The sequence below is a fragment of the Perca fluviatilis genome, chromosome 2, assembly GCF_010015445.1.
Source record: "Perca fluviatilis chromosome 2, GENO_Pfluv_1.0, whole genome shotgun sequence".
Classification (NCBI taxonomy): Eukaryota; Metazoa; Chordata; class Actinopteri; order Perciformes; family Percidae; genus Perca; species Perca fluviatilis.
Window position 1 is genome coordinate 3,693,915 of NC_053113.1, and position 27,697 is coordinate 3,721,611.

At 41.4% G+C, this 27,697-nt stretch overlaps 1 protein-coding gene across 2 annotated transcripts in view; it reads right to left on the reverse strand.

The window, feature by feature from the left end:
* Nucleotides 1-27,697, reverse strand: part of LOC120570954 (interleukin-1 receptor accessory protein-like) — a 60,672-nt gene that overhangs the window by 31,915 nt on the left and 1,060 nt on the right. For both annotated transcript variants that reach the window (XM_039819650.1, XM_039819643.1), the window contains 3 exons: nucleotides 23,128-23,210; nucleotides 13,005-13,200; nucleotides 10,992-11,075 (listed from right to left, as the gene is read on the reverse strand). In XM_039819650.1, coding sequence (XP_039675584.1) covers nucleotides 10,992-11,075; nucleotides 13,005-13,200; nucleotides 23,128-23,210 — 363 coding nt within the window. The remainder of the gene's footprint in view (nucleotides 1-10,991; nucleotides 11,076-13,004; nucleotides 13,201-23,127; nucleotides 23,211-27,697) is intronic.

The following is a 27,697-nucleotide window of genomic DNA, read 5'->3' on the forward strand; positions in this document are numbered from 1 at the left end:
AAGCCGTCTTGGTTCATCTTTCCACTGTTCCAACAATCACCACTCTGGTTTGGTTGAAATAAACCCTTAATTCACCCATTTATATGTGGAGATATGCTGGCTCTATACACGCTAAAAGTCCTGATTATTTACATGGAGTCTGGTGGAAATATGCTGGCTCTATACACGCTAAAAGTCCTGATTATTTACATGGAGTCTGGTGGAGATATGCTGGCTCTATACACGCTAAAAGTCCTGATTATTTACATGGAGTCTGGTGGAAATATGCTGGCTCTATACAAGGCAAGGCAAGGCAGCTTTATTTGTATAGCACATTTCAGCAACAGGGCAATTCAAAGTGCTTTACATAAAACATTAAAGAGCAGTTAGAAAACAATTTTAAACAATTTTAAAACATTAATAAACAAATTAAAACAAGAATAAAATTGATAGTGCAGTATAAGAATAAAAGTTACAGTGCAGTATAAGAAATTAAAGTTAATAAAATAGATTATTAAAGAAAAGCAACATCAAAAAGATAGGTCTTTAGCTTAGATTTAAAAGAACTGAGAGTTTCAGCGGACCTGCAGGTTTCTGGGAGTTTGTTCCAGATATGTGGAGCATAAAAACTGAACGCTGCTTCCCCCTGTTTAGTTCTGACTCTGGGGACAACAAGTAGACCTGTCCCAGACCACCTGAGAGGTCTGGGTGGGTCATAGTGTAGTAGACGTGTCCCAGACCACCTGAGAGGTCTGGGTGGGTCATAGTGTAGTAGCAGATCAGAAATGTATTTTGGCCCTAAACCGTTTAGTGATTTATAAACCAGTAAAAGTATTTTGAAATCAATTCTTTGAGGCACTGGAAGCCAGTGTAAAGACTTCAGTACTGGAGTGATGTGATCCACTTTCCTGGTTTTAGTGAGGAATCGAGCAGCAGCGTTCTGAATCAGCTGCAGCTGTCTGATAGATTTTTTAGGGAGACCTGTAAAGACACCGTTACAGTAGTCAAGTCTACTGAAGATAAAAGCATGGACAAGTTTTTCCAGATCTTGCTGAGACATAAGTCCTCTAACCCTTGATATATTTTTAAGGTGATAATATGCTGATTTTTTAATTATGTTAATGTGGCTGTTAAAATTTAGGTCCGAGTCCATGACTACACCAAGATTTCTGGCTTTGTCTGTTGTTTTTAACATTGTCGTTTGAAGCTGAGCGCTGACTTTCAATCGTTCCTCTTTTGCTCCAAAAACAACCACCTCCGATTTTTTCTTCATTTAATTTAAGAAAGTTCTGGCACATCCAATCATTAATTTGTTCAATGCACATATTTAATTGTTGTATTGGGCTATAGTTCCCTGGCGATAAGGTTATGTAAATTTGTGTGTCATCTGCATAACTATGGTAAGTTATTTTGTTGTTTTCCATAATCTGAGCCAGTGGAAGCATGTAGATGTTGAACAGAAGAGGCCCCAGAACTGAGCCTTGGGGAACTCCGCACGTCATGTTTGTATGCTCAGATGTATAATTACCTATAGACACAAAGTAGTCTCTATTCTTTAAATAGGATTCAAACCACTTTAGTACTGAGCCAGAAAGACCAACCCAGTTTTCTCAAAACGGTCAAACAATATGTCGTGGTCTACTGTATCAAATGCAGCACTAAGATCAAGTAATACTAAGACTGAAATTTTGCCACTATCTGTGTTTAAGTGGATGTCATTAAAGACTTTAACAAGAGCCGTCTCAGTGCTGTGGTGTGGTCGAAAACCTGACTGGAAGGCATCAAAACTGTTGTTTAGCAATAAGAAAAGATTGAGTTGTTGAAAAACCACTTTTTCTATGATTTTACTTAAAAATGGAAGGTTTGATATTGGCCTATAGTTGCTCATTAGTGTCGTGTCTATATTGTTCTTTTTAGGAGTGGCTTGCATTACTGCAGTTTTCAGGGCCTGTGGAAAGATACCTGAGAGCAGAGATGTGTTTACAATCTGTAGAAGATCAGAAGCCAAACACTTCGAAACATTTTTGAAAACACCCGTTGGTAGTATATCAAGGCAACAGGAGGAGGTTTTCAGATGTTGTATAATGTCCTCCAGGTTTTTAAGGTTGATCGTATGAAATTGTGTCATGTTGGAATTTGTTTTGCGTGCATACTGTGACAACACATATCCTGTACTTGATATGGAGGCACTGACTGTTTGTCTAATTTTCTGAATTTTGTCTGTGAAGAAGGAGGCAAATTCGTTGCAAGCCTTGGTAGACAACAGTTGAGATGCTACCGGTACTGGAGGGTTTGTTAATCTATCAACAGTAGCAAACAAAGCACGTGAATTATTATTGTTTCTGGCGATAATGTCAGAGAAAAAGACCGTCTTGCATTTCTTAGTTCCAGATTATAAATGCGAAGTCTCTCTTTATAAGTGTTATAATGGACCTGGAGATTAGATTTTCGCCAACTGCGTTCAGCTTTTCGACACTCTCTTTTTTCTGTTCTCACACCTATAAAATTTCTCCATGGAGATCTTTTCTTACCAGAGACAGTTTTGACCTTAGTGGGAGCAATAGCATCAATAACATTCGTAATTTTACAGTTGAAATTATCTACCAGCTCAGTGACTGAGGCCCCAGTGAGGGTTGGTGTAGCGGAGAAAAGCTGAATGAATGATTCACTGGTGTTTTCAGTGATATACCGTTTTCTGATTAACTTTGTTTGAACACTTTTGGGCACAGAGATACATACACGCTAAAAGTCCTGATTATTTACATGGAGTCTGGTGGAAATATGCTGGCTCTATACACGCTAAAAGTCCTGATTATTTAGGCAAGGCAAGGCAGCTTTATTTGTATAGCACATTTCAGCAACAGGGCAATTCAAAGTGCTTTACATAAAACATTAAAGAGCAGTTAGAAAACAATTTAAAACAATTTTAAAACATTAATAAACAAATTAAAACAAGAATAAAATTGATAGTGCTGTATAAGAATAAAAGTTACAGTGCAGTATAAGAAATTAAAGTTAATAAAATAGATTATTTAAAGAAAAGCAACATCAAAAAGATAGGTCTTTAGCTTAGATTTAAAAGAACTGAGAGTTTCAGCGGACCTGCAGGTTTCTGGGAGTTTGTTCCAGATATGTGGAGCATAAAAACTGAACGCTGCTTCCCCCTGTTTAGTTCTGACTCTGGGGACAACAAGTAGACCTGTCCCAGACGACCTGAGAGGTCTGGGTGGGTCATAGTGTAGTAGCAGATCAGAAATGTAATTTACATGGAGTCTGGTGGAAATATGCTGGCACTATACACGCTAAAAGTCCTGATTATTTACATGGAGTCTGGTGGAGATCTGCTGGCTCTATACACACTAAAAGTCCTGATTATTTACATGGAGTCTGGTGGAGATATTTTGGCTCTATACACACTAAAAGTCCTGATTATTTACAAGGAGTCTGGTGGAGATATGCTGGCTCTATACACGCTAACACGCTAAAAGTCCTGATTATTTACATGGAGTCTGGTGGAGATATTTTGGCTCTATACACACTAAAAGTCCTGATAATTTACATGGAGTCTGGTGGAGATATGCTGGCTCTATACACGCTAAAAGTCCTGATTATTTACATGGAGTCTGGTGGAGATATGCTGGCTCTATACACGCTAAAAGTCCTGATTATTTACATGGAGTCTGGTGGAAAAATGCTGGCACTATACACGCTAAAAGTCCTGATTATTTACATGGAGTCTGGTGGAGATATGCTGGCTCTATACACGCTAAAAGTCCTGATTATTTACAAGGAGTCTGGTGGAGATATGCTGGCTCTATACACGCTAACACGCTAAAAGTCCTGATTATTTACATGGAGTCTGGTGGAGACATGCTGGATCTATACACGCTAAAAGTCCTGATTATTTACATGGAGTCTGGTGGAGATATGCCGGCTCTATACACGCTAACACGCTAAAAGTCCTGATTATTTACATGGAGTCTGGTGGAGATATGCTGGCTCTATACACACTAAAAGTCCTGATTATTTACATGGAGTCTGGTGGAGATATGCTGAAAAAAAAAAAAAAATTTATATAAAAAATATTAAAAAAAAATAAAATATATAAAAATAAAAAAAAAAAAAAAAAAATAATTATTAATAAAAATTAAATTGGAATAAGATAAAATAAAAAAAAAAAAAAAATAATAATAATTATTAAAAAAAATGTAGAGGAAAAATGATATATAAAAAAAAAAAAAAAAAAAATTTATATAATATAATTTAAATAAAATGGAGTTTTTTTAAAATAAAAAAAAAAAAATTATTAAAAAAAAAAAATTTTGGAAAAAAAATGGGGTTTTAAAAACGCAAAAAGTCCTGATTATTTACATGAAGTCTGGTGGGGTTTGGTGATGGTGATTTCGGGGCTGTTCCATGTTAAATTAAAAGGATCTTACTCTTTAACTAAAAGGTCTATCTCTTACCCTTTCCATAATGTTGTCAGACACTGAGAATAATAATCTGAGTCTGTCAGTGGCAAAAACAGAACTTTTATGGAATGGAAATCAAAGTTTTTTGTGGGAAAATGGGCTCCAGGTTAAGAAAAAAAGAAGTCTTTGGGTCACAGTGGGAGTTGTATCTGTGAGTTGTCGGCATACACAAGAAACATTGTAGCGCAGGATATACAGCATAGAAATAGAAAGATAAAATTGGAACCAAAGTATAAATGAAGTTCATTTCTCTCGTGAAGAGTCTCTGAGAGAAGTTACCGTGTGCAAAATAAAGAACGAGACTGCAAAGAAATCTAGGACGACGACATGCTCAGCGGAGCAAACCACAAACCAGGGACGCCACCGTCAGCTTCTCAAAGCAGGGGCTTAAAGAAGGCGACAATAACGTGCAAAAACTTCAGACAAAAACCGCCAAAGAATTTTTGTAAAAAAAAAAAAAAAGTCCCCAAAAAACTTGAAAATGTGACAAAACTATTTAGAAAATTGTCAATAAAGTCCTCAAAAAATTGTACAAAGAAACCTCGAAAAACAACAACTTTGGACAAAACCCCCAAAGAATTTCAGAAAAAAACACTGAAAAGATTGCCCACCAAAAAAATGTGACACAAAAGTAAAGTCCAAAAAAAAAACTAATAATAATATATAAAGACAATAATAATAATAATTGTCTTTAAAATAAAATCCTCAAAAAATTGTCAAAAAAAAAAAAAAAAATAACTCCAGAAAAAGCCCAGTTTTGATGATGATTGGGGGGGCTGTAACCCCACCAACCCCCAGGTAAGTAACGCCTATGCTGAGTATGCATACTATGCAGAATAAAGAAATCTAGGACGAAGACGAGCGCTGCAAACCACAAACCAGGGACGCCACCGTCAGCTTTTCAAAGCAACGGATCTGTTTTGGGGTCATCACATGTGAGGAGATGCTCAGACAGGAAGCAGGAAGTGACTTCTGACGACAGCGCATCATCCCGACTGTCAGCAGAGTTAACGTTGAATATCGCCATAACAATAGAACTCAACCCTCGCGTTGTCCTCCCAGATCATCATTCAGCACTTTTTCTGACATTTTTGTCATTTTTTTCAATGTTTTTGTCGCCTTACCGTGTCTATACATTACTAACACCAACTTATTACCAGTTTTACACTTATTTGGGGAATTTATGGTCAATAAACCTTATTTATAGGAATTTAAATTGAATTAAAAAAGAAGAAATTAAGAAATATTTCTACTAATATTAAAGGAAAGATCATCACAGAACGGTCAACGTTCAGTTGGGATACTGTTTAGAAACATTTAAATAGTTTTTTTTTTTTAAATGCTAAAAAATTGAACAAAAACACCCAAAATTCAATGAAATTAAGAGATCGGATCTTTCGTTGTACTTGTGAAGCACGTTGCATGGAATCAGAGGTTAAATTGGGCCGGAGCTGTACGACACACCCACAGGGAGCTCAGCTCCGTCTCCTTCAGCACCAAATATTGTTATTCAACTTGAATTATTTTTCATCTCCTGGCAAATACATGGCATATGAGACTAATTAACAAGACTATACAGAGACACCCAGGCTACATGGAATTATCAGTCATAATAGGCTCGTTGGAGCTCGGGGGGGGACGGTGACGGTGACAAAGAGCCGCTGTGAAGTCGGACAGTCTGCAACCGTTTCCAGCAGCCTTCAGAACAGGCAGTCACAGAAACACTCTAATCCTATTAGGTCTGATTCCGATTTAAATAAAATTTTATTAGACCCATATATATGCTTGTAGGCTAGATAGTCTCCAGCTGTTTTATAAAGACAGAGTAGCTGTCAAAATGTTCTACATGCGATCTGGTGCTGATAATACACAACAATTGAATTCCATTCAAATTTTATTTATAGTATCAAATCAAAACAAGAGTTATCTCGAGACACTTTACAGATAGAGTAGGTCTAGACCACACTCTATAATTTACAAAACCCCAACAATTACAGTCAATTACAGACTGTAGATGATCTGTAACCTGAACAGATTTAGTCTCTCCGACTTCTAAACGTCACTATCAGCACCACTACATTTGTTCTGTACAGAATAAGCCTTTAAATCAGACAAATAGCAAAACTATGAAAAGTTTATATAAAATGTCATCATGTTAAGTCGATTCTGAACCAATCAGCTGTTAGATCAGCTGAGAGCCAGGCGTTTAGCTAGTGGGTCCACCACTAGAGTTGTGGAACCCAACTAAGTTTGTTAGGAAGTGGGTGATGACAAAGAGACTATGCTGCCTGTAGACAAAGGCAGCATAAACCAGAGGAGGCTGCCTTTACTCCTATTTGGAAGATGAATGCATGAATTGTAGAATTTGAATAAGTAAATGTGATGTATTTAAAGTGTAAACTGTTATGTCTGCACACAAGTGCCTCAAGTGATGTTCGGGTTGTTTCATAATGCATTGAGTTGAGTAATTACCTCCGGTGTTGGTGTGATTAAATCAAATATAACATAAACTTAGATCAACATAATTTTCAATGTTGCCACATTAAAAGGTAGAAAAATAATAATAAAGTAAGTGAATTGTAAAGTATTTCTCTTGAACTCAACCCTACCTTACACATACTGGAAAAAGAGCCCCTTTGGTGTAAAAACACATTAAGTCATTTTACGGCACGATTTTGAATGATGACCATTCACTGTAAATAAGGGCTCCACATCAAAATAAAAGCCAATTTAACCACTTCGTGGAATCATCGGTCCGTGGTACTGTTGGGTAAACTAAATTAGGTAGTTAAAAGTTTTTTTTTACAAAACGGGTCAAATTTGACACGAAGACAACACAAGGGTTAACGCTGAATATCACCATAACGTTAGAAAATCAGCACTTTTTCACCTTTTTTTTAAATTTGTGTCAACTTCTTTCGACACGTTTGTTATTTGACAGTGTGAAGCCCAAAGCAACACTGTGTATTTGACAGTGTTTTGAGAATGGTTTAGTTAGTAGTTAGTTAGTGATCTACAGTCCTGACCGGCTGCAGGGAAATGAAGCCATCGGTGCTTTATCTCCTTCATTAGTGAAAAACATCCGGCGGTCACCTGCGTCAGGCTGAGCGGCCGATAACATCTCTGGTGACTCTGATCTGGAACAGTAATGCACTTCCTGGCACAGAGCAGAGACTTCTCTCCATTAAAACACTGACTTGCAGGGGGGGGGTGCTTGTTTTTGGTTAAGTGGCATGAAGAGCGATCAGCTCAGAGTGATTTCTCAGAGACTTTATCCTCTCAGTTGATCTGGAGTTTCCAGTAACCAGTAACCTTTACTATCAACACAAGACAAGCATTTGGATCCTTTTAGGTACACAATGGTACTTCTGTACACACCTCTCCGCCTCCACACACACGCATACATGTGTGTGTGTGTGTGTGTGTGTGTGTGTGTGTGTGTGTGTGTGTGTGTGTGTGGTGTGTGTGTCACACACATTCTTTTAGTATTTTACTTCATTTTTCTTGGTTTCCTGTGCAGATAAGGACGTGGAAACCTGCACAGATATCGAGAAATGCTCTTCCTCTAACTGACACGTAAAGTCTCCTATCTGATATCAAAATGGTAAATGACGTGTTTGTGTGTGTGTGTGTGTGTGTGTGTGTGTGTGTGTGTGTAACCCTAAGTGGTGGTAGGTAATACATCTGATTTCATATAGGCCTATTGCTTTAGTAAAAAACATATTTTTTCAGGGCTCTGGCTCTCACCTGAGACCATTGTCGACACATATGCAGGATGCAAAAAACGAAATGCTGTTGCACTAGTCTGGACATCTTACCGTGCCAACATTACAATAAAGGTTGCCTAAATGCCATAAATTTGCTGTCAGCTTACTAAACGGCGAAGTGGAGAGGCCTCGTTCACCTGTGTGGAGCTGGCTGGTGAATGTGACTTGCTGGATACATCCATGACCCTTTTTGTGGATCTACTTATCGCTGTGGATTTTTTTTTCTTTTTCTGTAATTGGATTACGGCAAAATCTGGATCTTTTTTTTTCTTAATGTGTCTTAACATTTTATGGTGTGATTGCGCATTTTAGATGTATCTGTGAGTCGTCGGCATATACAAGAAACATTGTAGCGCAGGATATACAGCATAGAAATAGAAAGATAAAATTGGAACTAAAGTACAAATGGAGTTCATTTCTCTCGTGAAGAGTCTCAGAGAAGTTACCGGGTGCAGAATGAAGAACAAGACTGCAAAGAAATCTAGGACGACGACATGCTCAGCGGAGCAAACCACAAGCCAGCGACCAGGGGCTTAAAGAAGGCGACAATAATGTGCAAAAACTTCAGACAAAAACCGCCAAAGAATTTTTGTAAAACAAATGTCAAAAAAAAACTTGAAAAAGGCGACACAAAAGTTTTAAAAAAATGAGACCCAAAATGTCCCAAAAAAACTTGAAAAAATGCGACTCAAAAGTATAAAAAATGTCCCCAAAAAACTTGAAAAAGGTGACAAAGACATTTAGAAAATTGCCAATAAAGTCCTCAAAAAATTGTCCAAAGAAAACTCTTAAATCGGACTTGGTTCACCTCAAAAAAATTGTCGAATTTAAGTGTCGGGACATTCTGCCACCGTCTGTTAATTGCGTTCCAAGACAGCCGCGCTGCAACAAGCGAATTGTTAAATTGTTACAATGTAATTCATAATCTGCATTAAAAATAAACATATATGTTCATTTAGCAGGTTTGTATTGTCCATATGTGCTCGTGCTGTGTTCCCCAAGTGGTAGGCCAGGTCTCAGCTGCTACAATTAGTTTTGTTTTTTCGAATGTCAAACTTTGCTTATGCAGGCCGGTCACATTGAGGTATTAAATGTGGACTTAGCTGAGTTTGGATGAATGGATGAGTTGTTCAATTGTTGGGTCTTTGTAAATTATAGAGTGTGGTATAGATCTACTCGATCTGTAAAGTCTCTCGAGATAACTCTTGTTATGATTTGATACTATAAATAAAATTGAATTGAATTGCTTGGGCTCTAAAATGTGGATCAGTGTTCCCCAAAAAGCCCAAATGTCCACAACTCAAAGATCTTCAGTTTCCTGTCCCAGAGGAGAGAAGACACTAGAACAATATTCACATTTAACGAGCTGACATCACACAAGATTACCTGTTTTTATTTTAAAAAATGACTCAAACTGATGAATGGATCATCAAAATAGTTTAGCGATTAATGTCATAGTTGAGGACTAATCCATTAATCTTTGCAGCTCCTCAACCTCTCAGCACTGTGACTTCATTAACCCTAACGCCCCCCCCCGCAGGTTGCCAGCTAAAAATCCTGAGTCTCCATTTCTATAATCCTCCGGTGGATCTTGTAGACTCTCAGAGACACTTTGGCTGATTAACTGCTGGAGGATCCAAACGGAGAGCAGCGGCTGAAGTTGATAAAACACAAAAAAGCTAAAAGAATCTGGGTGCCCTATCCTAGCATACAGATGTCCTACTGTAGCATACAGATGTCCTACCGTAGCATACAGATGTCCTACCGTAGCATACAGATGTCCTACCGTAGCATACATATGTCCTACCGTAGCATACATATGTCTCACTGTAGCATACAGATGTCCTACCGTAGCATACAGATGTCCTACTGTAGCATACATATGTCTCACTGTAGCATACAGATGTCCTACTGTAGCATACATATGTCTCACTGTAGCATACAGATGTCCTACCGTAGCATACAGATGTCCTACCGTAGCATACATATGTCCTACCGTAGCATACAGATGTCCTACCGTAGCATACAGATGTCCTACCGTAGCATACATATGTCTCACCGTAGCATACATATGTCCTACCGTAGCATACAGATGTCCTACTGTAGCATACAGATGTCCTACTGTAGCATACATATGTCTCACCGTAGCATACATATGTCCTACCGTAGCATGCAGATGTCTCACCGTAGCATACAGATGTCCTACCGTAGCACACAGATGTCCTACCGTAGCATACAGATGTCCTACTGTAGCATACAGATGTCCTACCGTAGCATACAGATGTCCTACCGTAGCATACAGATGTCCTACCGTAGCATACAGATGTCCTACCGTAGCATACAGATGTCCTACCGTAGCATACAGATGTCCTACCGTAGCATACAGATGGCTCACCGTAGCATACATATGTCCTACCGTAGCATACATATGTCCTACCGTAGCATACAGATGTCTCACCGTAGCATACATATGTCCTACCGTAGCATACAGATGTCCTACCGTAGCACACAGATGTCCTACCGTAGCACACAGATGTCCTACCGTAGCATACAGATGTCTCACCGTAGCATACAGATGTCTCACCGTAGCATACAGATGTCTCACCGTAGCATGCAGATGTCCTACCGTAGCATACAGATGTCCTACCGTAGCATACAGATGTCCTACCGTAGCATACAGATGTCTCACCGTAGCATGCAGATGTCCTACCGTAGCATACAGATGTCCTACCGTAGCATACAGATGTCCTACCGTAGCATACAGATGTCTCACCGTAGCATGCAGATGTAGAGGCCGGTGTCAGCGGCGGTGGCCGGCTGCAGCCACAGCCTCTCTCGGTCTTTGCTGAACCGCGCACTGCAGAACACAACCACATGAATAACATTAGACTCTCAACGAGCACAAATCACATCCAATTAGAGCGCCATTAGAAACAAATGTCATGTTGACTGTGGTGACGCTAATCAAGTTGCCTCCCAAACACACACACAACAACCTGTCTGGAAGGGAAATCGTTACAGTGCTCTTCATCAGTCAGTTTCTCTCCAAGTGTCTCAATTAGTCTGAATGACTCCAGACTGAGAGCTCAATCTGTCTGTCCGTGGTAAGCCTCCAGGATAGAGGAGCGGAGGTAAAGCACTTTATACCATAGCTGCATCTCATGGCCCTTGGAAATATGCTGGCTCTATAGACGCTAAAAGTCCTGATTAGGAAAGAAAGGATTTCTAAGGAGGTCGACCTTTCTGTTAAAGAGTAAGATCCTTATTTTAAACATAAAAACATCCGCGAAATTGCGTTCGCTAAACCCACCAGACTCCATGTAAATAAAAGTGATTTAAGCATCGTAAAACACACTTCATGGCTCTATACACGCTAAAAGTCCTGATTATTTACATGGAGTCTGGTGGGTTTAGTGATGGAGATTTCAGGGCTGTTTCATGTTAAACAATAAGGGCCAGCAGTGATGTAGTCTAATTCAGGGATTTTCAAACTTTTTGTTAGTGATCAAGAATTTTCGTGGACAACCTCATAATACACATAATAAAATATGTCTATTAAGCCGCACCCCTTAATAGGCCTACTAGCACTAAAACTATAACTGCATCAGTACAACAAGCTCGTTAAAAGGAAGTTTACTGCACACAACGGCTGGCACATACTACAGTACAGGCCAAAAGTTTGGACACACCTTCTCATTCAATGTGTTTCTTTATTTTCATGACTATTTACATTGTAGATTCTCACTGAAGGCATCAAAACTATGAATGAAAACATATGGAATTATGTACTTAACAAAAAAGTGTGAAATAACTGAAAACATGTTATATTTTATATATAAAAAAATTAGCTTTTTTTGATCACTCTGCAAACCCTTGGTGTTCTCTCAATGAGCTTCATGAGGTAGTCACCTGAAATGGTTTTACCTTCACAGGTGTGCTTTGTCAGGGTTAATTAGTGGAAGTTTTTCCCTTATTAATAAAAAAGCAAAGGGTGGCTACTAAAATATAAGACATGTTTTCAGTTATTTCACACTTTTTTGTTAAGTACATAATTCCATATGTGTTCATTCATAGTTTTGATGCCTTCAGTGAGAATCTACAATGTAAATAGTCATGAAAATAAAAAGGAAACACACTGAATGAGAAGGTGTGTCCAAACTTTTGGCCTGTACTGTATATTTAACTTATTTATTTACTCAAGCTCCTTAGGGCTTAATCAGGTTAATTTGAACAACAGGCTTATTTCCATAGCAATGGAGTATTAAATCTATACAGTAATAAAGACACTTGGATATAGTAAAAAAAATTTTTAGGAGATTATTAATCTTAAGAGTTTAGACTTGAACGTCACGGCCGAGTGCCACTAGCCTATTTTAGTAATCACACAATAACTAGTCACACAATAACAATTTAATTTAAATTCAAATTTTATATCAATATACATATTCTTAATTTTTATGCATATCATAGTGGGGGAAGTTTTGAGAGTCAGCGACTTCATTTTTGTTGCATTTGGATACGGTTTAATGCACCAATTTATGGTGGAAATACCTTTATAAGAAAATAACAGATGACAATTCAAAATATATCAAAAATATAATGGAAAGTATGTTGTTGCGTATCATTGGGCAATTTCAAGTGGTTATATGGAAATCCTGGAGCTTTATTAGTGGGTGTACTGTGTATACCTGCGTATCACGTAAACCACACCACTGGGGTCCAGGCTCAAAAGTACCAAAACTACCCCTTAAAAATCAGCAGATCCACTGACTTCCTGCAGTCTTACCTGTACGTGATTGGCTGCTCCAGTTCGTGGCCCTCTGGGAGGCGGTACCAGACGAGGTTGTGCCCGGCGCTCTGCATGGAGGTGTAGTTGTAGACCGAGGGATGAGAGAAAAGAGGGCAGGAGAGCCAGCCGGCCTCGCCCTCCAGGACCGACACCGCCCGCTCGCTGGACTCCCCCCAGTCCAAACACCTGGGCTCTGGGGGACACACGGTGACATCTACAGCTTCACACTTGTATTCTTCAGGTTCATGTACTTGTACTCTGGGTTTCTACTAGAAAGGGCCCGATACCTGAACTTGCATATCGGCCGATATGCAAGTTGCAAGTGTTGGAATGTAACTAAGTACACTTACTCCAGTATATATGCCGATGACCGATACGGGCTGCCGATTTTCTTGAGCCGATATTTGGAGCCGATGCTGCTTTTGCTCCCTCAATTTACATCATAAAAATGTAAAACCATGCCACACTGGATTTGTTTTCGGAAACCCAGATCAGTGTCACTTCTGCAATCATCTTAGATTCATATGACCCAAAATATGTGTGCAATGTGCATCATATGGACGGGTGCACTGCATATGGTTAACTGTGCACAACACAGCCTTGATGATGCATTGCTTGCTGACATATTATAAGACCGATATAATCAGGTCATCACAAAATGTCCTTTGTCAACGCATTTAAATAATTTAAGAAAACAATAAACCTGAAACGTAGCCATTGAAATAAAGTGCTTGATTTGTAATTTTCGACTGCCACCAGCACTTTGCTAGTGGGGGGAGGGGCAGTGCACGGTCTGCACATGAACTGCAACGTCTCCAGCACCACAGAGCTGCCTGTCTGTAAATAATGTTGGGTAAAAAAACTATTGGCGAACGCAAATATCGGCCGGCCGATAAAATCGGTCTATCACTACTCCAGTACGGAACTTAAGTCCAAATGTTGAGGTACTTGTATTTCACTTGAGTCAAGCACACTGCTGATAGTTTGGGGCTGAAGCCACATGGACACTTTTCTGTTTTCTGACCCTGACCTTCATGCTGGAAATATATTTTTATCTGGCTGGGAAAGCTTCTGAAACATCTGATTTTACATTTCTGCAACGATGATGTTTGCTGCACGTACATGAACACAGCCTCAACTACGGATACCCCGATACCGATGCCAGTATCGGGTATCGGTCCGATGCGGTGCGCATGTACACTAAGTGGTATCAGTGCATCCCTAAAGGTAGAGATTATAATAAACTAAATTATTCATACAGTAAAAGTAGTAGTTTGACAAAAAATTTAAAAGTTTCTGCACATCTTTAGGGACAAGGCCAGTAAGGGCACAAGTACTGACCAGAGCAGGGGGGAATGAAAGAGAGAAACACCAGAGCAGGGGGGAATGAGAGGGGGAAACACCAGAGCAGGGGGGAATGAGAGGGGGGAAACACCAGAGCAGGGGGGAATGAGAGGGGGACCCCCAACAAGTTAGTTTGAATACATTTTTGCTTCTACATCCAGATAATAAAAAGATCCATTTCTGGCCAAAAAGTCAGATGAATAAAAAGCTACTTGCTGTTTTTTACGAGGTTCTTTAATACTGACTTCCTAATGACATAATGATGGAGTGAACGTCCTCTGGGTCCGGTCCAGTCGCTGCGGCTCTGATTTAAAGTCTTTATGTGAGAGAGTTCAGTGGATGTCGTCGTTAACCGGCCTTGTTAAAGGGCCGGCGTTATTACACTTCCATCAAAGATTAAAGCTGCTCCATTAAAACACTGAAACTCATCAGCACAGTCGACACTTTACGGGGAAACTGCTGCTGCTGCTGCTTTTAGCCGTTACATTTGCAGCAGCAGTGGCAGCAAAAACTGTCCTGTCCCGTTAGTAGCCTCCTGTACACTGTCCTGTGACTCCCAGACACTGTTCTGTGACTCCCACGACTGTCCCAGGACTGTCGTGGGAGTCACAAGACAGTGTACAGGACACTACTAACAGGACAGGACAGTTTTTGCTGCCACTGCTTCTCTACGTTTGGTATAAAAAGCTGCACAACATGAGGGTTATTTACAGGAAGAACCAAACCGTGCAGAGTGAAAAAAGATGTGAACACACTGCTGATAGTTTTGGGGCTGAAACCACGTGGACACTTTTCTGTTTTCTGACCCTGACCTTCATGCTGGAAATATCCCACACTCACACAGTTATTTTTATCCGGCTGGGAAAGCTTCTGAAACATCTGATTTTACATTTCTGCAACGATGATGTTTGCTGCATGTACATGAACACACAGCTTCGACCAGGGATGGACAGATACCGATATATACAGTATCGGCCCAAATCGGTGCATTCCTAGCTTAGAGATAATAATAAACTAAATGATTCATCCAGTAAAAGTAGTAGTTTGAGTTAACACGTAAACATTTAAGTGCCCATATTATTAAAAAAAATCACTTTTTCTGGGATTTGGGGTGTTATTTTGTGTCTCTGGTGCTTCCACATGCATACAAACTCTGAAAAAATCCATCCATGGTGTTCTGAGTGAGATACGGTTTCTGAATGTGTCCTGTCTTCAGTCTCCTGGTGAGCTGGTCAAAATCTGCACGGCTTTCTACGTCACTAGCCGAGACGAGCTGGCTAACCGCAACCGTTAGCATGCAAGTGCTAGCATGCTACGTCGTTCTCAATGGCAAAGCACTGCTACAACACACACAAGTTCACCAAAATCTCCAGAAGAACTACTTCCATGTGCTCCCTGGTTTAGAAGAAGTCTCCCAGCTGATCCTGGCTTGGAACTGACTGAAGTCGGAGAAACAGCCTTTCTTTTACTGTCTATGGAGCTAGCTGACATGCTCTACGATCTGAGCTACTGAGCATGTGCGAGTGCAATCAAAGATAGTACAGAAGAAGAAGAAGAAGAAGAAAAGAGGTCTCATTCTGTAGCTAAAACAGAGACCTGGACACAGGGTGAAAAGAGGAGCTGCAGCAGTGAGAGAGAGCTGTGCAGTACAACAACAATATGGTGTTTTTTGAAAATTAAACCATGTAAACCTATTCTGGTACAATCTTAAAATACAATTATGAACCTGAAAATGAGCAGAATATGGGCACTTTAATGACTAACAAAATCTTTGAAGTTTCTGCACATCTTTAGGGACAAGGCCAGTAAGGGCACAAGTACTAACTTTACGTTTTATCAGCATTAAGCTAAAGAAAAGGGAAGACAAGTCCCTTCCAACTGACCCCCAGATTAAAAAAGAGAATCTGCAAAGTCACACTTTGACGGAAGAAGAAAGACTTAAACAACAACTGGTCATCCAAATCAGCACAGACCAATTTTCTGCCAATTTATTTAATTGACTAATTAGTTTCAGCAGCGACTCACGCATTCGGTCTCCAGCCAACAATCAATCAACCAATCAACTAAACGACCAATCAGAGACGCACACTCTCCTGCAGGTCATTTATAATGGATGAGGAAATAAGATGGAGGATGAAAATGATGACGGTTCAATACGTGGAAATAATAGTGATGAGTAATGGGTTCTTTACAGGCAAGCCTCTTCCAGTATCTCAACACAACACACTCCCTATTCTGGTATCTCCAGACCTTACCACAGATGCATTCTGGGAGAGGAGAAGGAAAAAGCTCTGGGTTGTTGTCTACAACGCTTAAAACCTAATATGCAGACTGTCTTCCAAAGTTTAACTATGGAGCCCAAAAAGAGTACTGGAACCACATTAGAGATCAACAGAAATACCACCGGCATGAAAAGAAAAACCTAAATTTCCTAAAAGACCGCTGGAAACTTCTTCAAGATACCAAGACACCAAGAACTTCAGGAAGACACTAAGCTTCTGCAAGGTCTAAAATCACACAGAAAGCCTCTCAGGAAAGCCCCAGATGTTGGCTTTTATACTGAACAAACAGAAAAACCCCAGCTTTAAGTCATGCGGAGATATCGAACGTAACGTAACATGATCTATGGATTCATATTTATGTATTTATTGCATAGACAATGAAGAGGGTGATCTCAGGGAAGACCTTGTTACAACAGTGCATCTCTCTGCTTCTAAACCAAAGAAAAGGAAATCTATACACTGCATTGATTTGGAGATTATTGATAATAATTGAGGAGATAACTGAGGCAGCAGCTGGAGAGCTAAACTGAGGACCAGCGGTCTGTTTTTGGGTCCAGAGCCTCAGCTTTAATATGCGAATTGTTGGACACTTTCAGCCCCGCTGGTTCCCCTGAACACTGGATTAATGGAGGCTCTCTACACCTACTGGAGTGTGTGTGTGTGTGTGTGTGTGTGTGCGTCTGTGGGTAATTGACCTGTCAGGTTTTCCTGCCCAGAGTATTAGTCTTTCTATTAAAACCTTCTCTAACACCCATCCACCTCCTTCCCTCCCTCACTATCCATCCATCCATCTATCTAAAGTAATACCATCCCTCCTTCCTAACACTCTGAACCCCACACACACATTATCCATCCATCGGGGACATGCTGCTCTTGGATTCTCACGCAGGTTTCACTTTTAAATCCTAACTGCTCGTGTGGAAGGTGTAATAAATGACTCGGATGTTGCTCAGCAAATATGAGACAGTAAAAATAGAGGTTAACACTTTTAGGCCCCCTGCACACTGCCTGCGTGGCGTGAGTGTGTCAGCTGCGTGGCGTGTCCATTTTTATTTCATGTTAACAGGTTAGAGCGTGCACACTGCCTGCGTGACACGCACGTCTCAGGCACGGCTCGAAAAACGCGTGCATGCTAGAAATAGGACCAACGCCTATTTTTCAGGCGACACGCAAGTGTGTTGGAAGCGTTCCCAGGCAAAACAGAATACGAAAAGATGTTTATAGGTCATTTTGACCGGAAATAGTTTGTATTCCACGTGCTATTGCTTTCATACTGAGGTTTATTCTGTTTGGATATTCAGAAATAAGGCCTTTTTCCGAATGCAGCATTTCCAGATTAAGACACGTGTGATATTCTGGTATTATTCAGGTTTTAGAAGCATTCTTTGGACATGTATACAGCATTTTCAGAATCTGTGTCTCAATCAGGGTTTATACTGCAGTTTGCAACAGTTTACGGCTTAATACGCCTACACATGATTCAGTGTTTCCTCTATGTTGATTTTGTAGTGGCGGCCCGCCATGGCAAAATTTCTGCCGCCACGGTATCAGAAATAGGGCAGACGCACAATGTAGTCACGGTCGCCTTTTAAATGATCCTGCTGCTCACATTGCAGTTTAACAACAAGTAGAACTATTCAGAGGTTATTGGACCCGTCCAGTTTAACAAGTAGAACTATTCAGAGGTTATTGGACCCGTCCAGTTTAACAAGTAGAACTATTCAGAGGTTATTGGACCCGTCCAGTTTAACAAGTAGAACTATTCAGAGGTTATTGGGCCCGTCCAGTTCAACAACAAGTAGAACTATTCAGAGGTTATTGGGCCCGTCCAGTTTAAAAACCAGTAGAACTATTCAGAGGTTATTGGACCCGTCCAGTTTAACAACAAGTAGAACTATTCAGAGGTTATTGGACCCGTCCAGTTTAACAACCAGTAGAACTATTCAGAGGTTATTGGACCCGTCCAGTTTAACAACCAGTAGAACTATTCAGAGGTTAATGGACCCGTCCAGTTCAACAACAAGTAGAACTATTCAGAGGTTATTGGACCCGTCCAGTTCAACAACAAGTAGAACTATTCAGAGGTTATTGGACCCGTCCAGTTTAACAACCAGTAGAACTATTCAGAGGTTATTGGACCTGTCCAGTTCAACAACAAGTAGAACTATTCAGAGGTTACTGGGCCCGCCAGTTTAACAACAAGTAGAACTATTCAGAGGTTACTGGGCCCGTCCAGTTTAACAACAAGTAGAACTATTCAGAGGTTACTGGGCCCGTCCAGTTTAACAACAAGTAGAACTATTCAGAGGTTATTGGGCCCGTCCAGTTTTACAACAAGTAGAACTATTCAGAGGTTATTGGACCCGTCCAGTTTAACAACAAGTAGAACTATTCAGAGGTTATTGGGCCCGTCCAGTTTAACAACAAGGAGAACTATTCAGAGGTTATTGGGCCCGTCCAGTTTAACAAGTAGAACTATTCAGAGGTTATTGGACCCGTCCAGTTTAACAAGTAGAACTATTCAGAGGTTATTGGACCCGTCCAGTTTAACAAGTAGAACTATTCAGAGGTTATTGGGCCCGTCCAGTTTAACAAGTAGAACTATTCAGAGGTTATTGGGCCCGTCCAGTTTAACAAGTAGAACTATTCAGAGGTTATTGGACCCGTCCAGTTTAACAACAAGTAGAACTATTCAGAGGTTATTGGACCCGTCCAGTTTAACAACAAGTAGAACTATTCAGAGGTTATTGGACCTGTCCAGTTTAACAACCAGTAGAACTATTCAGAGGTTACTGGGCCCGTCCAGTTTAACAACAAGTAGAACTATTCAGAGGTTACTGGGCCCGTCCAGTTTAACAACAAGTAGAACTATTCAGAGGTTATTGGGCCCGTCCAGTTTAACAACAAGTAGAACTATTCAGAGGTTACTGGGCCCGTCCAGTTTAACAACAAGTAGAACTATTCAGAGGTTACTGGACCCGTCCAGTTTAACAACAAGAAGAACTATTCAGAGGTTATTGGGCCCGGCCAGTTTAACAACAAGTAGAACTATTCAGAGGTTATTGGGCGGGCCCCCAGTTTAACAACAAGGAGAACTATTCAGAGGTTATTGGACCCGTCCAGTTTAACAACAAGTAGAACTATTCAGAGGTTACTGGGCCCGTCCAGTTTAACAACAAGTAGAACTATTCAGAGGTTACTGGGCCCGTCCAGTTTAACAACAAGTAGAACTATTCAGAGGTTACTGGGCCTGTCCAGTTTAACAACAAGTAGAACTATTCAGAGGTTACTGGGCCCGTCCAGTTTAACAAGTAGAACTATTCAGAGGTTATTGGACCCGTCCAGTTTAACAACAAGTAGAACTATTCAGAGGTTATTGGACCCGTCCAGTTTAACAACCAGTAGAACTATTGAGAGGTTATTGGGCCCGTCCAGTTTAACAAGTAGAACTATTCAGAGGTTATTGGGCCCGTCCAGTTTAACAACAAGTAGAACTATTCAGAGGTTACTGGGCCCGTCCAGTTTAACAACAAGTAGAACTATTCAGAGATTACTGGGCCCGTCCAGTTTAACAACAAGTAGAACTATTCAGAGGTTATTGGACCCGTCCAGTTTAACAACAAGTAGAACTATTCAGAGGTTATTGGACCCGTCCAGTTTAACAACAAGTAGAACTATTCAGAGGTTATTGGACCCGTCCAGTTTAACAACAAGTAGAACTATTCAGAGGTTATTGGGCCCGTCCAGTTTAACAACAAGGAGAACTATTCAGAGGTTATTGGGCCCGTCCAGTTTAACAAGTAGAACTATTCAGAGGTTATTGGACCCGTCCAGTTTAACAAGTAGAACTATTCAGAGGTTATTGGACCCGTCCAGTTTAACAAGTAGAACTATTCAGAGGTTACTGGGCCCGTCCAGTTTAACAAGTAGAACTATTCAGAGGTTATTGGGCCCGTCCAGTTTAACAAGTAGAACTATTCAGAGGTTATTGGACCCGTCCAGTTTAACAAGTAGAACTATTCAGAGGTTATTGGGCCCATCCAGTTTAACTCCACGTACTGTTGTGTTGATGTAGTTTATTGTCAAAATGTTTGTTCTCTTCAGAGTCAACTTTTAAACGAACAGCTCCACCAAAAACGTCACCGCGGTGGGTCCGTTCTAAGTGTAGACCTGTTGTAGATGTAAAGTGCACTACTGTAGTTCCTCAAAAAATACACTTCAATCACAACTGAAAATATGCCTCATTGTGTTTGAATAAAGGTGAATAAATATATCAGTTTGTGTTGCAGCGAAGTGTCAGTTCCGTTTCATACGTACACATTTGGCGGCGAGGCGCACATTAGCACAGGCGCGCACATACATAATAAGCGGTTTTAAATTTAAAATGTTCAATGCCCGATCGTGCTGATGTGCCCGAGCCCGACCCGAACCCCAACATTATTTCTAAATATCTGTCCGAACCCGGCCATCCGAAAGAATACGACTTGTGCATGAAGTAATCTCCAGACAGCAGCCAGAATGCAGCAACTTCAGGTACGGCAAAGGAAGGACAGTCCCTGTTTACTTCATTCATGTGTTTACTGTGTTCATGGATGGGTTCTGGATGGGAGGAGGATTCGGGATTTGGCCAAACCCCCAAAATCTGGATTCGGTGCATCTAAATCTACGGGACATTAACCACGTTTGTATGTGCAGTGTGTATCAAACACTTTGTTGGTGTCATAATAACGCAGTTTCCCCAAAGGATTAAGTCCAGTTTCATCTCATTTCATTCCCCAACATCAGCTCCATCCATCCATCTACCCCCCCCCACTATCTGCTCCCCTCCTCTCTTTACATCCATCCTCCCCTCCCTCCTCCTCTACTCCCTGCCTCCCTCCTTCCGCTCTCAGACAGTCTTACAAATGACCTTCCTCTCGCAGGAACTATCCATCCCTCGTCCCACGGGGGCCACAGCTTCGGCTTTTAATTAACCCCCGTTTCTGCAGAGTTGCACCGCATGAACAGGAGAGATTTTCACCTTCGATGCCGCTCTCACAATGTGGAAGGTGAAAGAAACATCATAAAGGACCATATTTCACGTGTTTAATTCCTTTCTGCTGAGAAATAAAACTCTTACACAGACAGATTGGTGCAGCTGTGTCAAAATTGGCTCAAAATTACGTTTGAATACTCGTTTCAATATATTCAAACATCTATTTGTGCGCATTGTGAGAGGGCAAACCAATACAACGGGAAACAGAACTTTATGTTCAATATACAAAACGAGCAAGGGAGTCGCCATGACAACGTCCCCATGACAACGTCCCCATGCAGAGACGAACTTTGTCAACATCTGTTTAATCTGTAAGGCAGCTGGCTGTAGTCAGGACCACCTTTGTCAAGTCCAAGACCAGGACTAGTCTAGACCAAGTCAAGACCAGGACTAGTGAGACCAGGTCAAGACCAGGACTACTCAAGACCAAGTCAAGACCAAGACTACTCAAGACCAAGTCAAGACCAAGACTAGTCAAGACCAAGTCCAAGACCAGGACTAGTCGACACCAGGTCAAGACCAGGACTAGTCGAGACCAGGTCAAGACCAGGACTACTCAAGACCAAGTCAAGACCAAGACTAGTCGAGACCAAGTCAAGACCAAGACTAGTCAAGACCAAGTCCAAGACCAGGACTAGTCGAGACCAAGTCAAAACCAAGACGAGTCAAGACCAAGTCAAGACCAAGACTAGTCAAGACCAAGTCCAAGACCAGGACTAGTCGAGACCAAGTCAAGACCAAGACTAGTCAAGACCAAGTCCAAGACCCGGACTAGTCGAGACCAAGTCAAGACTGAGACCAAAGAGGTTCGAGTCCGAGTCAAGACTGAGTCCAGGACAGAAAACGTCTCATGTATGACAGCGTCAAGACTACAGGTTTCCCGAATTTGTTGCTTTGCAGAGTTTGCAGTGTGCCCGGTGTTTCTTTTTAAGCGCAGTGCTGAGCATGTCCTGGTGATTTCTACTGAATAACCAAATTTGATTACGGCAGAATTGGCGGACACAAGGGTTAACCCAACCCAAACCTAACCATAACCCAAGTCTAACCTTAATCCTACAACCAAGTCTTAACCCTCAAACAGCCCTTTAAAGTTGTGGGGTCCAGCATTTTGAACTCTCTCTCTCTCTCTCTCTCTCTCTCTCTCTCTCTCTCTCCCCCCCATTGGCCCATTTTTTCCATTGGGAGTCCTGTTTGCCTTGTTTTAAATAAATATCCTTTCAAAATACCAGTTACATCTGGTTTACGTTTATGTCCTGATACCCCTAGCACTTCAGGACGTAACGTAAGTGCCCCCCCCCGTGGAAACTGCGCCCTAGTGGGTTTATTTATCACGACTAATATCTTTATGGCATGTTTTCCTCCCATGGTGCAGCCCTGATTAGTATCAGTGCTGCTCCCTCTGTGGGTCATTGATTTGTGTTCTCTAACGAGATCCAATCACAACGCAGATGTCTCTTACCTGATTGGCTGGCCAGACCGACAGCTGCTGTAGTCCCGCCCACCACGAGGGTGAGGAAGAGGAGGGTGCGGATTAAAGACGCCCTGCACAGAGACGGAGAGACTGTTAATGCGCCGCACGTTGATTTTAAAATCACTTTCTGTGGTTTTATTTCAAAGTTTGAGCTTTTCTATCCAAATCGTGACCCCCTCTACACCAAACTCTTACAGAAACTAGAAGAAACAGGATGTTGTCTCGGCCAATCAGTTTGTAATTAAAATAAACTTCATTCATCAGACACGTTAGACAAGATAAGCTGTCTCACAGCGTCTCCATATTTCAAAATAAAAGCCTTTTGAGTAGAGAGGTTGTGACGGAGAGAGAGAGAGAGACAGACAGACAGAGAAAAAGAGTGAGAGAGAAAGAAAGAGAAAGAGAGAGAGAGAGAAAGAGACAGAGAGACAGACAGGACAGAGAGAGAGAGAGAGAAAGAGACAGAGAGACAGACAGGACAGAGAGAGAGAGAGAAAGAGACAGAGAGACAGACAGGACAGAGAGAGAGAGAGAAAGAGACAGAGAGACAGACAGAGAGAGAGAGAGAGCGCAACGAAAGAAAGGATGAAGAGAAGCTGGAAACAGACGGACGGAAAGATAATGTGTCACAGCGGGCGATCAGGCAGAGCTACAGGACCCCAGGAGGGACATACAGAGCCATGCATCACACACACACACACACAACACACACACACACACACACACACACACACACACACACACACACACACACACACACACACACACACACACACACACACACACACACACACACACACACTTTACGCCAAATAGAGCTCAATAGACCTTGCTGCATTTGGCTTGAAGTGTGTGTGTGTGTATATGAGTGTGTAATACGCCTCAGGTGGAGACGACAATAACCGCGCCCAGGAGGATTGTGGGTAGTTTATTAATCATTTCCAGGAGCGTGTTTGCTTGGCACAAACAAACACTCAGCAGTTTCAGCAGAAAGAAATCCCATTTCACAGTCAGATCAGAACTGAGCCCCGTTAACGCCGACGGCCGCACTCTTCTTCATTAATTATACGCTTCGTTTGGCCACGCATGTATACGCACAACCGGCACATACGGGCGCTTCGCTAAAACTCAAGGCCGCGCCCCCCTTTTGGGGGATGGAAAACAGACGGTCCAACAGAAGTCGATGCAATTTGACGTGTGTTTGGATCATAATTTTGACAAATGTGCGTGGATTTTTTTCTCGTTAAACAGATTAGTTTAAAATATAAACATTAGACGTGTGTATACAACTAACCAGATTATCAGGTTGGTTGTTTACACAATGTCTAATAATAATAATGTTTATATTGTGACCTTGCCCGAACCTGAGCATTCACGATACCTTAATAAACTAAGTTTGATCGCCGCTGGTCTCGTCTATAACCTGGGGCCAAAGCCCATCTATCAGGATCTATTTTAGGACATGGCAAAAGGACAAATCGAAGACCGGGGTTTTTGAATGTATTGTTGGTGCAACAAACTACTCAGCAACCTTTGGGCATAGTTTATTAATTCAAAACGGTTTGTTTAAACTCAAAGTTTGGAGCGATTTACGTTTCCTCTGTCGTTTGCGCTGTTGTCGTCTGTGGGGAAAGCGGGATTGTTTTCCCCTAAAAGTGGGCGTGGATCTGTTCAGAGACTTTTCTATGACGTTGTTGCGCCGGTTGTGCGTATACATACTGGGGACTATATTCTCAGAAAGGCGAAGCACTGCTACTCTCTGCTCCTCACCACGGGGCTTCTCAGGTGCTGCGAGCAAATCACCGCCCAAGTAGTAGCAGTGCTTCTCCTTCTGAGAATATAGTCCCCAGTAAGTACACGGTTAGTCAGTCCTTCCCGAAAAATGCGGAGTTTTTTTGTGATAGTTGCGGGCAAAAATACACATAATCCTTGGTTATGCGGCACGTTTTCTTAAAAAATGCGATGCTATATGCTCTGTATGATATTTATGCAATTTTATGCGATGAAATTGCGGGAACTTGCAAAAATTGCGGTTTGATGAAAAAGAGAAAAAAAGTGATTTCCCCCCCCCTCCCCCTCCCAACACCCTGCTTTCAGATGATGTTCACGTCGCGTAATTACGTCACTTCATAACGTTCCCATGGCAACAGGGGAAAATGGCTGCTCTTGTGTGAAGTAAACGCAACATTTTTCAACTTTCTGCTAAGATATATTACGGGACTTTTTTGCAACGAAAATGCGGGGGTTATGACATCATGCAAGCCCCGCATATTTTGCGCGGAAATCGTCAATTTATGCGGCGAAAGTGCGGCATATTGGAAAAATGCGCTGCCTCCCCCACATAAATATAAACTTTGGCTGATTATGCGTTGAATTATGCGAACGTTGTTTTTTGTACATGCTGTGACTCTACAAATCCCAACATGTAAACAGGAACATGTTGGTGTTATTTTGTCATTTATTGGGAGCAGTAGGCTAGTTGGAGCCGGTTACCTCCAGGATCTGTGCTAAGCTAGGCTAGATGGAGCAGGTTACCTCCAGGATCTGTGCTAAGCTAGGCTAGATGGAGCCGGTTACCTCCAGGATCTGTGCTAAGCTAGGCTAGATGGAGCCGGTTACCTCCAGGATCTGTGCTAAGCTAGGCTAGATGGAGCCGGTTACCTCCAGGATCTGTGCTAAGCTAGGCTAGATGGAGCCGGTTACCTCCAGGATCTGTGCTAAGCTAGGCTAGATGGAGCCGGTTACCTCCAGGATCTGTGCTAAGCTAGGCTAGATGGAGCCGGTTACCTCCAGGATCTGTGCTAAGCTAGGCTAGATGGAGCCGGTTACCTCCAGGATCTGTGCTAAGCTAGGCTAGATGGAGCCGGTTACCTCCAGGATCTGTGCTAAGCTAGGCTAGATGAGAAGGGTCTGTATGGACTCATCTAACTCTGGGGGACACGGGGAATAAGACAAAGTCCCGATAAGTCGGCGTATTCCTTTAAGTATGAACTTGTGTAGTCATAGTCTAGTCCTAGATAGATAGATAGATAGATAGATAGATAGATAGATAGATAGATAGATAGATAGATAGATAGATAGATAGATAGATACTTTATTCATCCCCATGGGGAAATTCGTGTTGTGTTTGTTTGTTTATTTGGGGGTATTCTGATATGTTGTCGATGCTATTTTGTCCATGTTATGTTGATTCTCTGAAAAATCCCAATAAAAGAGCTGTTTTTCTCCCATCCCAGAATGCTGTGTGGACTAGCCAGACCTTCCTCAGCAGAGCTGTGGAGGAAGGTCTGGCTATAAGAGACTAGTATTGATAACAGGACCCATCTGTTGTTCTGCACTGTTTTTAGAAATAAAAAGGAAGAAATGTCACTCTTTTGTCTGCAGTTCATTCAGTTAAAAAGAATCGTATTGTCCACCTGAGACCTTGGATCGAGTCTATAATTACCCCCTTCATCATTACCCCCTCATCATTACCCCCTCATCATTACCCCGCAATATGCCATTTCATATTCTCCTGTAAATACAGGCTGTTTATAGTGTGTACATACCGTTATAGTGTGTATGTCTGTGTGTGCATGTGTATATATGTGTGTGTGTGTGTGTGTGTGCGTGCGTGCGTGTGTGCGTATGTGTGTGTGTATATATGTGTGTATGTGTATGTGTATGTGTGTGTGTGTGTGTGTGTATGTGTGTGTGTATGTGTCTGTGTTTGCGTGTGTGGGTCTGTGTGTCTGTGTGTGTGTATGTGCGTGCGTGTATGTGTGTGTGTGTGTGCGTATGTGTGTGTGTATATATGTGTGTGTGTGTGTGCGTGCATGCGTGCGTGTATGTGTGCGTGTGTATATATATGCGTGTGTATGTGTCTGTGTTTGTGTGTGTGGGTCTGTGTGTCTGTGTGTGTGTGTATGTGCGTGTGTGTATGTGTGTGTGTGTTTTTGGGTAATGTGTTGTGCTGCGTTGAGCAGCTGTGGCGAGTGAGTTCCTCTCATTGAGGGATCAATGAACTCTTTCTTATCTTATCTTAAATTGAATTTTGAACATTTGTCTGCCAGGCGTCATTTTAGTTTAAATCTGATGATCCAAAGCGAAGAACTGTAACAGTTCCCTCCATTCATTAACTGTAAATGTCTAATGATGATGATGATGATGGTGATGATGAAGGTGGACTGCAGTGTTCACTGCAGAGTCCCCAAACTGATGTGATTGCCCATAATCTGATTATCAGACTGGGTCGATGGAGAACACTGAGTCTGCTGTGTGTGTGTGTGTGTGTGTGTGTGTGTGTGTGTGTTTGTGTGAGCAAGCGTGTGTGTGTGTGTGGTTGTGTGTGTGTGTGTATGTGTGTGTGTGTGTGTGTGTGTGAGTGAGTGAGCGAGTGTGTGTGTGCGTGTATGAAGATAAACTAAACTTTTTACATTAAAAGACGTTTACAAATATTTGGAGTCTTGTGAAAGATTAAGAATAACAGGCAAAAACATTTACACAAATTGTAATTCTGTTCGTTTGAGCGCGTGCTGGTGAAGTGTGTGTATGCCGAATTGTAGGATACATAAAAATG